At 40.8% G+C, this 17,095-nt stretch overlaps 1 protein-coding gene across 1 annotated transcript in view; it reads left to right on the forward strand.

The window, feature by feature from the left end:
- Positions 1-1,273: 1,273 nt before the first annotated feature.
- The window catches only part of gpc1b (glypican 1b), a 79,638-nt gene continuing 63,816 nt past the window's right edge, over positions 1,274-17,095 (forward strand). The window contains exons 1-2 of the mRNA XM_037786793.1: positions 1,274-1,398; positions 1,531-2,101. Coding sequence (XP_037642721.1) covers positions 1,936-2,101 — 166 coding nt within the window. The 5' untranslated portion in view covers positions 1,274-1,398; positions 1,531-1,935. The remainder of the gene's footprint in view (positions 1,399-1,530; positions 2,102-17,095) is intronic.

The raw sequence follows: 17,095 nt of genomic DNA on the forward strand, positions 1-17,095 counted from the left end.
ACCGGAACACTTATGTCATACTGAAGTTGAGCACAGTTCACATACACGTACTGAAACTGAGCTAATGAAGGCGTGCAGCAGGTGACAGCACGGAAACTGTGCAAATGCACCGGGCAGGTAGTGACTTGTCATAAATTGCACCTTGAGGAGTGACATGGCTCATGCATGATGCAGCCACTCTCTGTATGTACACTGTAAACAATTGCTGTTAATTTACAGCAGGATTTCAACAGTATTAACCTGTTATTGCTAAAAACAGTGCTTTACTGTTAATACAAACGAAAACCTGTTAAATTACGCTCATAGGCCGTTTTTAACTGAACTATAATGCATTCTTAAAAAACATCACTTTACTGCTGATCAACTGTCTAAAGTATCATCAGTAACAGTTTCATGCAGTATGTTTTTAATTCTGGGACCTGATCTGCTCATGTGAGGCTTGTACATTGTACATGATTGTAAAATCAGTGAATTAGCTTTATTGTTCTTCACTCACATGTTGTTATGGTTTGCATTATGTGCTTGTAGCCAGCTATAGACACACATTTTTGGGAAAAGTGTCAACAAGTCTATTATAGCCTTTTTCCTAACAAGTGCCTTTAATTGTATTTAGTGTGACTATTCATATGTCTGTAACCTGCTAAGTCTATTCATCTAGGCAAAAAATAATGTTTATTAAAATGTATGTAAAAAATAAATAGTGCATTAAAACAAATCAGTAAGATAATGTAAAATAAAGGTGAAAAACAGCTATATAATGTATCTTTAAATAGTAAATTAACTGTAAAATACTGTGAAATTAATAAAGTTCAAACTGTATTTTTCATTAACAGTACAAAGCTGTACATTTCAGAGACAGTATAATAATGTTAATCTTACAGTAACATAAAGGCAACCCTGCTGCCATCAGGTCTTTACTGTTATTTTACTGGGAAATTCTTAACAGTGTATGTGATGGTGGGGGTGGACTATGGGGGGGGGGTCGAGGTCACGCCCACAGCTCACCTGTGACACCTGGCTGCGCGAGATCACGCTGTCAGGACGCATTCTTTCCGCTGTAAACCAGATCCACACAGTGCAGCCTACACACACTTATAGACTGATGCTAAATGAAAACGACAGATGTTTTCCAAAACGATTCAAACCAGTTATTCTGAAACGTGTCTAAAAATACTATTTAGATGAGACAGATTGAAACGGAGGAGGAACACGAAACCTCGTATACTCTCTCTCTCTCTCTCTCTCTCTCTCTCTCTCTCTCTCCGCCTCCTCCTCCTCATTCCACACAGTGGCAGCGCTGGCATCGCATCGTTCACATCCACATCCTGAGCCGGTGAAACGAGCTGCGGTATCTAGCTGTCCTGCACGGTGCGCACCTCAACCTCATACCTCATACCGGTAGGAGTGCTGGCTGAGCGACAGAAACCTGGCTGCGCAATATACCACCGTGCTATTATTATCATGACACGACAAAAAAACATTCATTCAGCTGTAACCTAATTCTTTCATTCTCTCTCTCTCTCTCTCTAGGTGAACCAATACATACAACAACAGTGGAGATCTGCACTCATCCTGGTTGCACAGGGGGTGAGAAGATTCAACTGTTTTCTGGGGAGAATAATAATAATAAAGCTCCTGTCCTGTCCTGTCCTGTCCTGTCCTGTCCACATAGGAGTGGGAAGAGACGGGACCTGTGAAGAGTCGCTCCTGTGTGCCGTGCAGCAGTGCGCGGAGAGCAGACGCACTAGAAAGGACAGCAGCAGCAGCAGCAGCAGCAGCAGCAGGGATATTATAGGAAGGAAGGTGGAGGAGATTTTACGCACAGCAGCACTCACTTAAACTGGGAGTCTCCTGCTCCGTTTTTGGGACTCAACACAGTCGCTTCTTCTTGGTCTTGGATTTGCACTTGACTAAAAAGTCCAACATCGGCTTGGGATGGATTCCTTCATCATAGTGGCTCTGGTGGCAGTGTGCTGCTCTCTAACAGCACCAGCCTTTGGGGACAAAGGGACCAGCAAAGCCCGGAGTTGTTCGGATATCAGGCAGTTTTATAGCGGCAAAGGATTCGCTCTGGATGGGGTCCCTCAGTCTGAAATATCAGGTAAAGCTCCTTTTTAAAAACAAGTCTGTTGTTATGTCATGTTGTGCGCACTCTTCTCTTTCTGTGGACCAAAATGTGGTATTTTTTTACCCCCTGAACACACACTTTACAAGATCATCTACCTGTCCAAACAGCATTTTGTTTAAATTATGCAGTAAAATGTTGCTGTGAAGCCCCATTGCTATACAGTATAAACTCATTGCCACTGAGAAGCATAATCCCTCTGCAAGTCCCCCCTAGGAATGTTAGTCTATTTTGGGGGCCAAAGTCGCACCTGCAGTATAGCACCATTTATTGTGTAAGTGTTGGTGCTGTAGATCTGACCTATCCTGTAGGAATGAATGATCCTCCTGAGTATGAATGATTGTAGGTTTGTTTGCATTTGTGAACAAAATACACACCTGTCTTGTTAACCACAAGTTTCAAAGGATGTATTTTTGTATTTGGTTTCGTTGTGAGAGTGAGCAAAACCCAGTTTCTGTCTTTTTTTATACCTTTTAAACCTGTAGTCACACTCATTTCACGTCACATAGCTGTATAGCTCTCGGCTATTTCCCCAAGATGAAACACACATGCTTTGAAAAGATATTAAGACAGTTCAGACATGTCACAGACAATCTGGCTTGTTTGATCCCCTGATCAGAAATATGAGAGAGTCCCTTCCAATTCTCTCGAACTTGACATTTTTTAAGAAACACAGATGCACCTCTCTGTCTGTTCTCGTTTCTCAGTTTCCCCTATCACTCAAAACTATATGCTGCTGCTCATGAAGACACTCCCTGATCTTTTCCTCTTCTTTTAAACTGTCTGGTCTTTGTGAGCAGAATTCCTCCTTATAGATGAGACCAGACAGTCACTTGACCATGTGCTGCCGTAACCAGGCAAATATGATGTGGCTTACTGTGTCATTCATGGTCCGATGTCTGACAGTCACAAGCCCCTCTCTGCAGTTCAGATGATTACACGTGTGCCTCCTCTGGAATTCAGTGCAACGCTTTCACAGACACACACACACACACACACAGTTTACTGCAATTTCAGGTTCTACAGTTACAGTATCGTACATGCATGGACAAGACGGCAGACTGTGACCATGCAGGCTTACACAACCACTTTGCACAGATTAAAAGGAAATAGAAATCAATTTTGAACTCACATACTTTTTTATTTCATTATCCCAAAACTGTCAAAATGTCCTAAAGTAAAGAGCAGAAAGTAAAACACTGCTATTTGAAGTAATCTGCAGCTTTTTACCAACAACAAATGAGCGTGGACTTGTGCAATGATTCTCATCTGTAACACTGCCACAGTTCCTCCCAATCTGATAACACGGCCTTTCCTCGAAAAGCCCCTCCAGACTCTGCGTCAGCCACCTTCTCTATGTTGCCCAATTCATTTTCCACAGAGTGCTACACTACTGTGACAGCAGATAAACTCCTCTCCCCTGTGAAGACAGAGATGTTTGTCCATTAACACGGGCCCGAACGGCACTGAGACGTACAAGGGTGACTTTCTGCAGTATTCACCTAAAGGTCACACACTCAGGATGATCCTAAAGTAGAAACCGCTCTATTTTCTGAGAGCATATGGGGCTCTCACACAGCACAGCACGGTTGCAGCAAGAGCAAAGAGAAAAAAGTATATAACAGGGTGTGGGTTTTGCTTTTCACCCTGCAGATTTTAAGTGTTTCCACTGAGATGCCTAAATGGAGCATTAAGAGTGTGCTTATATGAGGAACATGATACCCGATGCAAAGACATACAGTAGATCTTTCCCAGTGATTGCACTGATAGGATAGGAGAGATTATAAGATTTGAGGGTGGGGCGGTAATGTGATGAAAGCGTTAGCTCATGTCACCACGCCATACATCATAAAGCAGTGAGGGCGAAAGTAGTAACTGGACACTTCTGATTTAATTGATTGCCCATACTGAATAAATCATTTGACAGAATTAACGCCAGACCCGGCCCCTTAGAAATCCCCTTTTCCTCCAAATGTCTGTAATCCATAATGCTTTAAAGATAAAATCTGTCTTGTCATGACACCACCTATTCCTCTTGTTTCAATCAATGATGTGGAGCTTACTTTAAGTCTGGGGTCAATGCATTCTCAGTAAGAGTGAAAATAAGGGAGTGAGACAGACACTGAGTGCCTGGAAGAAGAGATAGATAGAGAGATGCAGACGTGGATGGATGTGAGATAGAGAGAGAGATACTGTAGAGGAAAGGGGAGATTTGGCTTTGACAATATTTCTCCCCGTGTCCCTGTCTCTTGGCTCTCAAGCATAAATAACCGCTCATCCGCTCCAGTCTGGCATATTAAACATCTTAGTGAAATATGAAAGCTTTAATTTATGCCTCCAAATTATGAGCCACCTGAATGTTGTGCATGATCCCCTGACATTCGGAGAAGGATATTTCCTGCCGGGACATCGGGGGCTTGATCAACTTAATGTATTGGCTGGGCCTGACTCAAGGTCGCATGCTGAGTGCATCACCCCGATTCATTCTGGGAGGACAATGAGGGACGACTGCATCCCAGCTCTTAAAAAATGATGTCTAGTCGCAGCAATCTTTTTCAATGATGTATCAAGTTCCTTGGCGAAATAGAAAATATACTTATGAGCTTAATATAAAAGTTTATTTTTAAAAGCACAAAATGTGTATAATTAATAGGACTGTCAAAGTTAACGCCATAATAACGCGTTGATGCAAAATCATTTAACGCCACTAATTTCTTTAACGCATTAGTGGAATCAATCTTTCGGAGGTTGTAGCAAGTTTTAAAGCCAGAGTGAATATAATGGCGTTATATAAAACTAGAAAAAAGCTAAAGAATCCATTGGTACCAACCATGTCATACTAACTTGTCGTGAAGGAGGCTAAATAACGCTTCAAACTTGCGTCAAATTTTGGCAAGGAAAAACTGGCATGGCCATTTTCAAAGGGGTCCCTTGACCTCTGACCTCAAGATATGTGAATGAAAATGGGTTCTCTGGGTACCCACGAGTCTCCCCTTTACAGATATGCCCACTTTATGATAATCACATGCAGTTTGGGGTAAGTCATAGTCAAGTCAGCACACTGACACACTGACAGCTGTTGTTGTCTGTTGGGCTGCAGTTTGCCATGTTATGATTTGAGCATATTTTTTATGCTAAGTGCAGTATCTGTGAGGGTTTCTGTACAATATTTGTCATTGTTTTGTGTTGTTGATTTCCAATAATAAGTATATACATACATTTGCATAAAGCAAGCCCATTTGCCCACTCCCATGAGTATTAAATACTTGACAAATCTCCCTTTAAGGTACATTTTGAGCAGATAAAAAATGTGCGATAATGAAAACTGATTAAATATTTGAATCGATTGTCAGCCCTAATGATTAAACATGGAAGCATATGCAGATAAAGTCTCAACAAGGTCTGCAAGTAATGTGGCCTTAAAAAAAAGTTATTGATGCTCCTAGATAAAGATATTCTTGAATCTTTTTACTTTTATTCTTCTGCTCTTGACATTTGAATTAGGTACTTTTACTAACGTGTGAGGTAAAAAAACCCAGCTAAACACCCCCATCCCCCATCACAGTCCCTGTTTGATTACGCTCAGTCAGCGGTGAAAGAAGATTCCTAGATATTGCTTTCACATCGATACGCCTCATATAACAACTCTGAGAGTCCCCTGTTGTTAGTAATTTGCCCCAGAGAAAAAGCCACGCGGAAGAAAGCTATTGAGTTAAGGGTGAGCTGTTTGTTATTGTGCTGAAGCGGTGTTTACTGGACCATGGGAACTGTATCAGTTGAGCAGAAATGAAAAGTGATGGTTGGTAGGTAATCAAAATGAGTGTGATGATGCTAATTTAACTCCATCTAGTGTAATCAGTTTTGGAAACAGCTTTTTATTTGGCATTTACCAAACATGGATGATTGATTTTTATGAGGCTCACCTGTCTCCTCCTCCCTGCATCATCCCCTCTCTGTCTCACCCCATCATTACAGTCCTCATGACTTATCTGTTTGTCTTTCAGGGAATGACATTCTTCATCTCTCTGTTTCTCTCTCTCATCGGCTCTCAAAGAGCGAGGCGCCAGACGCTCTTTGAAAGCAGCTGGCAGCCAATGAGTTGTTAGATGCTCAATGACATATAAGCCTACACAAAGAGACAAGCTGCATGAGACATCTGCAGGAAGCCTGGTAACATTTTGGTACGGCATCGGCTTTTCCCATGCAGTATTTGTGTTGTTGTTGATTGCCGGTTGCTACAGGCTGACTGTGAGTTGCTCGGCGCTCTGAAGTGTCATCTCTAACCAGTGTTTGGCTAATGATACAGTGGGATTGCTGCTCACCAGGCTTGCTAGGAACTGTTGTCGACTAAAGACTGGCTTGTGGCTGGAAATATGGGCTGATCAGTATCCGTAGCCCACAACGAAAAAAGTATGGGAATGTTTTGAACTCAGCAGCTTGACTGGGAATTTGGGTATAAGTCATGCAGTGTTGTATCTAAAACAGAGCACGAGTTTTCACACACTGCGTAGGAAATCTCCCGGGGCAACTTGTTCACCTCTTTGACTGTGGGTAATGATAAGATAATGGTTGCTAGTGTATTTGCTGCCCCTTGCCCCACTTTCCAGCCAGAGGTTAAATGGAGATCGGAGTCCTCTGCCAGGATAAAACAGAGCTGGCCAGCCAGGGAGAGGCTGCAAGAGCAACAAAAAGATGAAGAGGTCACATGAGTTTGACTTTTTATTTCACCCTCATTGGTATAAAAGCATGATCTGCAATCCAAATGACCCGTGTACTTGAGCATTCATGGTCCGGAGTAAAAGGCAGACCATGTGCGATGTTGTATGTGTTCAAGCTCTTAATCTTTGTGGACATACTTATACAGTATCTCTATATCTACCACCAGTTGCTGTTAGCTTAAGACCCTCCAGCTCCCCTGTGAGGCTGCTTGGCCTGTGGTAGCACTTCATTCTTGTCCCCTCAGCCATGTACTCTCATGCCAGTTAGGATTATGAAAAAAATCTGTCTAGTAGGGGTGGGGAAAAAATCGATTCACCTAAGTATTGTAATTTTTAATTTTTTAACGATTTGGAAATATATTTTTTTAATGCCATAATCGATTTTAATTGCTTCATTTGAGTATATGCGGAGGTCGAAGGAAGTTACCGCTTTTATTGTGGTAGTGTTCACTTCAACGCACGTCACATAGCACGCGAGTTTCATGTTTCCATCACTGCTGATCGGAGCTGAAGCCGATAAATATCTGCGACTACTGCAGAGTCATTTATCCTGGGAATGAATGCTGATTTTAACCTTTCCCACTAAAGACAAAATCCAGATGTTAGTGGGTGTTAGTGGGGTTTTTTTTGTCCAGTGTGAAAGGGGCTTTAATCTGTGTCCAAGTTCAGGGAGGCATGTTAAAAAAGTCCCCAACTGGACTTGAACCTGGGATGTTGCAATTACATGATCAGCATCTTAAAACCCCGAGGAACCAGGACATCCATTTTTATTTAAAAGACAATCTCACTAGGTTGGACATCATACAATTTTCCTAACACTTCCAACATGGCATAAGTCTGGATTGAATGTTTTCCATTAATGTACAGGATGTACAGGCTACACTAGAACAACATTAAATAGGAGCAAAAAGAAAAATGCAGTGTTTTATTAAGAGCACTGTAATACATGAGTCACTTAATTATTATCTGTCATGCACAATTTTTTTTTTTAAATTGTCAAAGTTACTAAGGAGAGATGGCCATTTTCATTCATGTCAGCTGCATGGATGATTGAATACATATTCAGCAACACTCTAAAGCCATGACAACATTTCCAAGTTGCACACCTACTGTACATACAACTGACAAAAACACATTATACAAAGCCATAAAGCCAGCAATGTTACGTATTTCATTTTTTTAAAGAGCTCTAGTCTAGACAGATAAAAGGAAAGACCTAACTTAACCATAAATATTTAATACTGTGTGTGTGTGTGTCAATTGCTTGTTATCCTTGTGGCCGTTCAGGACAGAAGCCTTATCTCAATCCCATTAATATCTCCGCTGATGTGGTGTTCTTATTCTCCATATGGTGGATAACTAATTGATCGCACTGAATTACATATTGCCGCCTCGTGAATGGAACTCATTAACCGACTTGGAGATAAGAGGGCCAAGTCTTATTTGAAGGTTAATGTCAGCATAAAGCCCCCACACATTCGCACATCTGTTGGTCTTCCTCTGCAGACAGATTAAAGCAAAAAGCAACAGTTGTTTCAGGCTCATACTTTAACTCTGCTGCTTTATAGTGTGTGAATCCCTGCTGCATCTTGACTCCTGTCTGTGCCTGTTTATGTGTATCTGTGTGTGTGTTTGTGAGCGTGCATGTGTCTTTGTATATGTGTGTTGCCTACCAACTGAATATGCTGGAGTTGTTAAAATGCTGAAGTCAGTAAGAAGCCTCTTGAAGCATTAAGCCATAATGGGCTGCAGGGAGCATGAAACAGACCACAGTGTGTTTGATGTTCACCATAGAGAGAGAGAGGGGAGGGGGGGGGGCTGATGGACTGCTGACTGTGACTTAGGCTGCCCTGGTCTGCTTGGTTTTGCTAGTCCCTGCTCCGCCCTGTGACGGGCTATATGTAGGAAAAAACAACGCAAAGAAAAGAGAAGAAGAGAAAAGATGGAGTCGAAAAAACGAAAATAGCTCCTTTTTAAAAAATGTGTTTTCTGTATTTCCTTATGTAATCATTTTCATTCTTGGGGCCTGTTAGAAACACGGAAATCTGGAGGACAGTCTGTCCAGACATGTGGAGCTGCTCCGAACTCTGCAGAGTGTGTAAACACTATGATACGTTATTACAACAATACAATACGTATCGCTTTCCATGGTTCCGATACGATTCAAGGACGATATTTGGCTCATCTAGAGCGATGCGATTCAGTGACTTGAAATCGATACAGTCACTTTTATTTGCCAAAGATTCAATCAGTGTGACGGTGAAATAAATAGCTGGAACAGGCCAGGATTCCTCAAAGTGTTTCTTGTAAGGGAATCAGGGATAAATTAATTATGGATATAAACAAGCAAACACAACGATTAATGTCAAATACATACACCTTTTATTTGAAAATGATAAAAAGTGCAACTTCAGAACCCGCTGCTTCAGTTCTCAAGATACAAGGCAGTGCAATATTTAACAAAAAATACAATAAACCAACTTCTATTCAAAGTAAATGAACACTTTTAACCTGCTGCTTCTGTTCTCATTTTCAAAGCAAAGGTTGAGCAATAGTATTTAACAAAAAATAAAATGCAACCAACTTCTCTTCAGGTTGAATGAACAGGGATTTAACCACCTGCTTCTGTTCTCATTTTCAATAGAAATGGTAGAGCAATAATATTTAACAGAGAATAAAGTGAATGGCTTCTCAGTCGGTGCGTGGAAAGATTGGTTGCCATTGTATTTTATCTGGCCTTTGCATACTCTGCAAACAGCGAGCGATTTATCAAGGACATCTCCCTTTTTGCAAAAGCCAAAATGTTTCCACACGCTGGATCTGAAAATCTCTCGCTTGTCTGGCTCTTCCTCAGCCATGCTTTGTTTTTTTGTCGTCTTTCAGAGATTGTCGCTGCTGGCACATGTCGATGACGTCATGCACAGGGAGAGTGAACTGGAGTAACATTTCTTTACTATTAAAAGTGCTAAAAAATACATCCATATAACGTTTGTCGTGCTTAAATACAAGGTGCAAATTCTCAGATTATTCACCTTGCAAATCAATTTTAGATCAATATACGTCCCCCGTGCCGGGTACCTATCGATGTAGTTTGATCGTAGGAATATAAATCGATACATCGATGTAGTAGATGAATCGTTACACCCCTATTTTCCACACTTGCCAGTCAAAGCACAAACCATGTAGTCGTCTTAATATGAATCATTTTTGGCAGATGATTTAAGGTCAGAACAAATCTTAACAATCCTCCTTTAAAAAGCAAAAAGTCAAGGAAATAGTGAAATAATTACATTGACTCATTCTTAGACGTAAGAGCTGACAAATATGTCACTATTTTCCTTCGTATTTCATATGACTCATTTAAAAAAAAAAAAAAAAGAATACAGCAATTTGCCTCGGTGTGTAAAAGGTAGGAAATTGAGGTCCAAGAGAGATTGCTTTTTAGAATATAATGCACTACGCTGACAAGTATCAGCTGCCTCTACTCTGACCACCATGCACTTCATCAGCTGCTGCCACCTCTCTCTTTTCTCTCTACTTGCACTCCTCGTGTCTTTTGTTCCCTGTCACTTGTCTAATGTGAGTGTAGGAGTTCACACGTACAGCCCTCCCTTGGCAAGCACACACACAGAGACACACAGATGACAGCAGCATAGGCCAGTCTTTTTATGTCACCACAGGGGTTTGCAGTGTCATTGCAACAGGCGTGTGTGTGTGTGTGTGTGTGTGGTGGTGGGTGGGGGGTGGGCATGTGCGCTGTTCCTCTGAGGGCTGCAGTGTGTTGGTGTATGACTCTTTTGTCTTCAGAGGAATCGGTTGTGTCAAAAGGAGAATTATTCCCTCGTCACTGCGAGCGCCTTCACTGTCTCTCGGTGTGTGTGTGTGTGTGTGTGTGTGTGTGTGTGGTTGGGCGCAGATGTGAGTGCATGTGCTCGATGTGTCCAAATGAGAGAGTATTCATTTGTGTGTGCCACAGATGTGTGTGGACTTCTAAAGATGCAGCGAGAATGTTATTAAACCACTTCCTTTCCGTTTGTTGTCATTGTGTGCGCATGATTTGCTGGCGTTTTTGTTTCTGCCCTTTCGTCAGTTATGTAAATGCATACGTGTCTGTGCCGTGGGGAAATGGCACGGCTGTTATGGCTCATGTCCCCTCCAGCAGTGCTTTCTGTAGACTAGGTGAGTATGTGAAGTGACAAGGAACTGGCTTTAGCTCTCAGCGTGGCGACGCTTCTGTTCCAGCTACCGCTCTTCTTGCCCTCCCGCTGCTTGACAGATGGTACAGACCCAAACCGGGACGCCCACTGCCATATTAAGTGAGGGCACGCAGTATGAATTTTACAGGGCGACACGCCCTATGCCAACACACACACATACACACTGTCTGCAGCTGTGGACCGGAGGGTTTGTTGGGAAATCCTGTGGCTATGGCACTATGGCAACAAATTCAGCAGGCCTACAGGGACAGACAAACACCCGTATATGGGGATGGGTATTCTTTAGATTTTATTGGTTATGATAATAATAATAATAATAAGTCATAGGTGAATAAGATGTTACAGCTTCTCAAGCCCTGTTTTCAATATCTTAATTAATTTGATATCTTGCAAAAATGTATTCCTCATTTTTCGTGCGTTTTCATACGAATGTCCAGTAACACTTGCCAATTTACACTCGTTACATGCATACAGTCTTTTCAAAATAAACTTCCGTCTTCACATGAAACAACTTGGTTAGGTTTAGGGAACAAAACTACTTAGTTAGGTTTAGGATTAAAATACATTTGTACGGAAGTTACGTGACCGATAAATAAATGTTGACTGGCGAAAGACTGGTGTTTTTTGACCCATCCATCCACCCCGTCCTCCTCCATACGTGGCGTTTGGCGCTCTATACTTCCTGGTTCACAATTACGTGGATTACATACGAATTGATTTCAGGGGATATATACAAATTACAGTTGAATTATTTTTCGTAAGTTTTGCTACGAATGATGTATGAGAACAGCCTGTTTCATTTAATCATTCAGGCTGCAGAATGTTAAAAACAAAGAAAAAAAATCACCTTTTACAATTTCCCAAAGCTCAAAGATGTCTACAAATGATTTGTTTTATCTGGCCAACAGTCCAAAAACCAAATATATTTGATTTACAATGATATAAAGCAGAAAAAAGCAACAATTATACACTCAAAAATACTCTTATTCAAGAAAATCAACAAATAGTTTTCACTTTATGTGCTAGGATCAGCTGATTCTGGGGCATTATGACTTTAAAATACTATATAAATACATAGTTATGTCCTCCATTGTTTGAAATAATTTGTGTGCAGCGACTACATTTTGCTCACCGCTGTCTTTTGTGAAACTCAGCCACACTTTTGGGAGCTTCCCCCCTGTTCTGATCCAGTTCTCGATAGCAAATATAATTGCCAAGATAGATGGATATTCTCCGATGGAGACGGCCTTCAGGCTCCTATCTCTCAAATATAAAAAAAGAAGAAATAGAAATTGAAGAGATGAGAGATTGTGTCTGTATATAAAGAAAAGATTGAAATAGATGATAAAATCAGTAAGGTGTCGTCTAACTGTTGAATGGCTGAAATGTGTCCGGCGCCTCGCTGCTCAGATGCCTGGCACACACAATGCTGATTTAATAAAGATAGGACACACAGGGGCAGCAGTACACATATCCCTCAACTACACACTTCCCTTTGATAAGCAATCATTTCTGTTCTGCTCTGCTCAACTGTGGCCCTTTTCGTCCACACATAGGTTTTTATTAAAAACACTGTAGCTCACATCTGCAGAATAAAACAGTGCCGGAGTAGCTGCACAAAAACTGGACTGCAGGTTATCAAGGCTTCTGTTAGCGTCTGTGTTTCTGCATGTGGGTGTGAGGCAGATATCCCAGGTGGTTCAAGACTCGTGAATATCTTCTTTGTCTCCCGTTTCCCCTCCTCTCTCCCCTGAGGTGTCAACATTATTCTCCACAATCTCCAAACTAGAAGCATGTTTCCTTCCACACTTAGGATGCAGAACAGTTGCCACTTTTTCTCCTCATCTCTATCAAATCTGCCGCTCTCCGACAGTTCCCTCTTTGGCTTTTTAAATTGGTCATTTTGGAGGATTTTGTTTCCAGGCAAGTGGCTCCACACAATAGTTATTTAGCTTTATTGTTACTCTACGTTTTTTTTTTTCCTGAAGGTTTTCTCTCATCGAGATAAACTGTTTCACACTTGTTTCCATTATCGTAATTATTTTCTCCTCTCTTCCTCTCTCTCTCTCCTTAAGTCGTTTTCTGCCCGCGAGGCTTTATCTCTCACTCTCCTCCTATCTACTCCTGCTGCAGAGGAAGTTGTGAATTCATTTATTTTTCATGTGAAATTTACTGCATACTCACAGATGCTCTCCCGGAAAAAAAAAAGATCGCTAGTTTGTTTCTGGTGCTTGTCTGTGATTTTTATGGCTCCATATTTTTGCGATCTAATTTTACCAGGCATTTTATAGCCTCGACATTAAAGCCATATGTTTCAAGAATACAATTGAAAAATCTTCATTGTTTATGGAGCTATACACATGATGTCAACCGGGGACTGCTCTGACTTCTGGGCTTTGTGAGAGACGTGTGAGAATAAGATAATTCAATTCTTAAAATGTGGCCTTTATAAGCCTGTGATCCTGTTAGTTTTCTTTTTAAAATCTTCCTGTGGGAATCCGTTTTCTCACACTCACTTTAACCGTCCCCCAACTTCCTTTGCTCCGAGTTCGAATGTAATTACAGTGAAATCTCTGTGTTGTTTTGTTGGCTTCCTGGAAGCCTAGCAAGCACAGTTTTTTCCAGGCTTTACTGCGTCTCTCTCTCTCCATCCGGTACATTTTCGGGATCTCCACTGTATAATTGGCTTAAACTGCAGAGATCCTCGTTCCCCATAACATTAGCTCTTCTAGCAACCAGAATACCCAAATGGGTTGTTCTAGCTGTGCAATGCAGCCTCTTTATATCTCCCTCTCCCAGTTTGCGGTGAAGCAGCTTTCCTTGGTTCTCTCTGAGTCCACTCCAACTCTCATCTCCTGTTGGATGTTCTGCTTTCTAAGCACATTTTTCTGTAATTAGATAGTGAGATCTGGTTTTATGTGACGTGATTTCTCAAGCGTTATTCGTGGCGAAGGAAAAGCCCCATGTACTTCATGGTGGTTTGCTTATTTGGCTTGACCACGCTCGGCTATTTAGATCTGGATGTATAGTGGCTGTCTGAGGATGGAGGAGCGGGAATGACCAGAGGATTACTAAGGCCTTATGAGAAGAGCATAAAAAAAGCTCATAATTATAGGGAGTAATATGTAATTACTGTCAATTGTCATCCTGTTTGCTGGTACAGGATTAGCTTTTTATTACCTAAATCCTTATTTATTTGTTTTTTTCCCCCCACTTTCCACTCTCCACTCCCTTTAGCACTTCCCTTTAACTAAGGACGTCATCTTGGGCTTCGGGAAACACTGATCGACATCTTTCACCATTTTCTGACATTTTATAGACCAAACCACTAATTGATTAATTGAAAAAAAGTTAGGTTCAGCCTTACTATAGATATCACCTCTGTACGTCCTACTGTAGCATCACGTCCTCCACATACACCTGGCATTTGAACCAATTAATAGCAAGGTGCTGGTACTCATTCTGTCTACCTGAAAAGATGGAAGAATAGTGGAAAGGAAGACTCCAAGAAAATGTTGTTTTAATAAGATTTGGTTTGTAACTTAACATTTCTTGACACATTTGTGGCTGTGTTTAGCTCTCCATTTATTGCAGCAATTGACTGAATTTCACTTCTAGGGTACGGGAAATGCTACAATGAAGGATTTGCCACAAAAAAAGTGGCGTTTTCTTGTGTAAAAATACAAGCTTAAAATCTCATAAAGCAATATTCAATATGTGTTTATATTCCCTTGTACAAGAGCTCAGTTTTTTTTTGCTACTGTACAAATATACCTTTCCCCTTCTCTCCTTCCTCCCAGGAGGGGATGGCATGCAGCGAGCTAATGAACTTGAAATGACAATGACTTATTTAGCTTGCATTTCTTCCCGCTCAGCCATAACAGGGCATTTCAGCTGGGCCCCGCTCGTCATCGTTTTCATTCGTCTCGTTATGTGCTATCCCTCCGTTGCTCCCTCACTATTTTCATCTCTTCTTCCTCCCCTGCAGAGTCTTCTCTCATAAATATTTTACATCTTCCAAATGAACTCTGTCAACCCGAGCTTAGCGCATGGCTGGCTGCCTTGTGTGTTCCTAATGCGTGTAATGTGTTTATGTATAGTAGTATGTGTGTATTTGAATGTATCATGTGCAAAAATGTTGCTCATCTGTGTGAGTGTCTTGCTGCATTACTCGAACGCACGACTCGGTTTCTGCGTGCATATTTTGATAAGAGGCGCACGTGTTTTACATAGTCTTTATCATTTGTTTGTTCAACTGTTATTCCACTAGGCAAGGTGACTGAGAACATGTTATTTACAGCTACAACCTGCTGTGTGCTATACTGGATTTATATACTGGGAGCTGCTGAGCGATGTGCCAATCAGCGAGATCTACAGTATAGTTACAAGCAATTTCATTTAAGTAGTTGGACACTAAGTGCCTCATTCAAGGTCAGTTTGACAATAGCTGGTGAGGAAAGATGAAAGCTTTTATCGTGGAACGTTCTCCACCGCGACCTATCTGAGACCAAATGTTGCCTCCGCTCAGCTCACTGAACACAACACAAGAGTGCAGATCTGCAGGATGGTCATCATATTGTTTTAAGGCAGTGCATGTCTTTACCCCTTATGCATTTTTTAATGTGTCTGAGCTGCACATGCACAAGGTGAGTGCAGCATCTAGCAGTATTTTAACTGGAATCCTTTGGGCCTGAGGCTTGCGAGGTGCTCTCAAACTTCCTGTGTGTTTGGATGTCACAGTTTTTTTTTTATCCAGTGTCTTTATTGATATTATATATAGTGATTTTAACAGTAAGATTTGTCTGAGATAGTGCAGTATCTCTGAGTGAGAGTCTTTGGGCCAGGCTGTGGTTTAAACTAAAAGCATTCTCTTTAAATCTTTCATGCTCTCGCGCTGCCATCCTGCTGAGATCAAGTGAGAGACAGAGATGATGCGTAGGTCTTATAAAGCAATAGTAACTTTCAAACACTTTCTGTGTCATTCTTTGTTTTCATGTGTTTTGCTTTATCTGTATTTCACCTGCATTATTACTTTTACTCTTATCACTCTTCCCACCAAAAAACACATTAAGTCAAAGCTAGCTCGTCATTTTTTCAGTGCACAGTACTTATATCCAGGCTGTTCTCATACTCTGATCGTATAGCTATACCTACAAAAAGTAATGCACTGTAACTTGTATGTAATTTACGTAATCATGAACCAGGAAGTATAAAGAGCGACAAGCGTGCATATTGAGTACCGATCCAATACCAGTGTTTTATATCAAATATATACTGTATAATTAATAAGCTGTATGCCTCACTGTGTGGAAGTGACTTGGATCATTCTTTTATGTGTAAGGCAACATCAGGCCTGACTTAAACATTGATTTCCTAATTTTGTAAAACAAAATGTGACCAATAAATACATAGATATAAATGTATTTAATTGTTATTTATTATTAAAATAATAAATTATACACCAGCAAATTAACAGGAATTACAATTCAAGTGTAAATCTTTTTAATGCAGCAACAAATTGATTGAAATTGAAATTTAAACAATAATTAAAATTACAGTATATAATGTGTATAATATATAAACATAAAATTGAATTAAATAGATCGGTCCCATTGTGACCGATATCTGATCCAGATATTTGAGTCAAATGGCCTGATATCCGATCCAGTATCGGTATCGGTGCATCCCTACTTTCGCCCAGGAGATATTTAGTTATTATACTTTAACCCAAACCACGATCTTTTCCTAAACCTAACTAAGTTGTTTCCTGTGAAATTTTATTTTGAAAAGACTGTATGCATGTAACGAGCGGAAATTGACACGTGTTGCTGGAAATTCGTAAGAAAAGGCACGAAAAATGAGGGATAACTTTTTGTAAGATATCATACGAGCCGTTGTTTGAGGATACGTTGATCACACAGTGTGGCATTAATTTAAAAATCTATTTTCATCTCACGCATGTGTTTTTGTACTGCATGTCTGTGTTTGTTTCTGCTAACATGCTTGTGTCCTCTAATAAACTGGTTACGCACATC

Source organism: Sebastes umbrosus, chromosome 12, assembly GCF_015220745.1.
Source record: "Sebastes umbrosus isolate fSebUmb1 chromosome 12, fSebUmb1.pri, whole genome shotgun sequence".
NCBI classification, from domain to species: Eukaryota; Metazoa; Chordata; class Actinopteri; order Perciformes; family Sebastidae; genus Sebastes; species Sebastes umbrosus.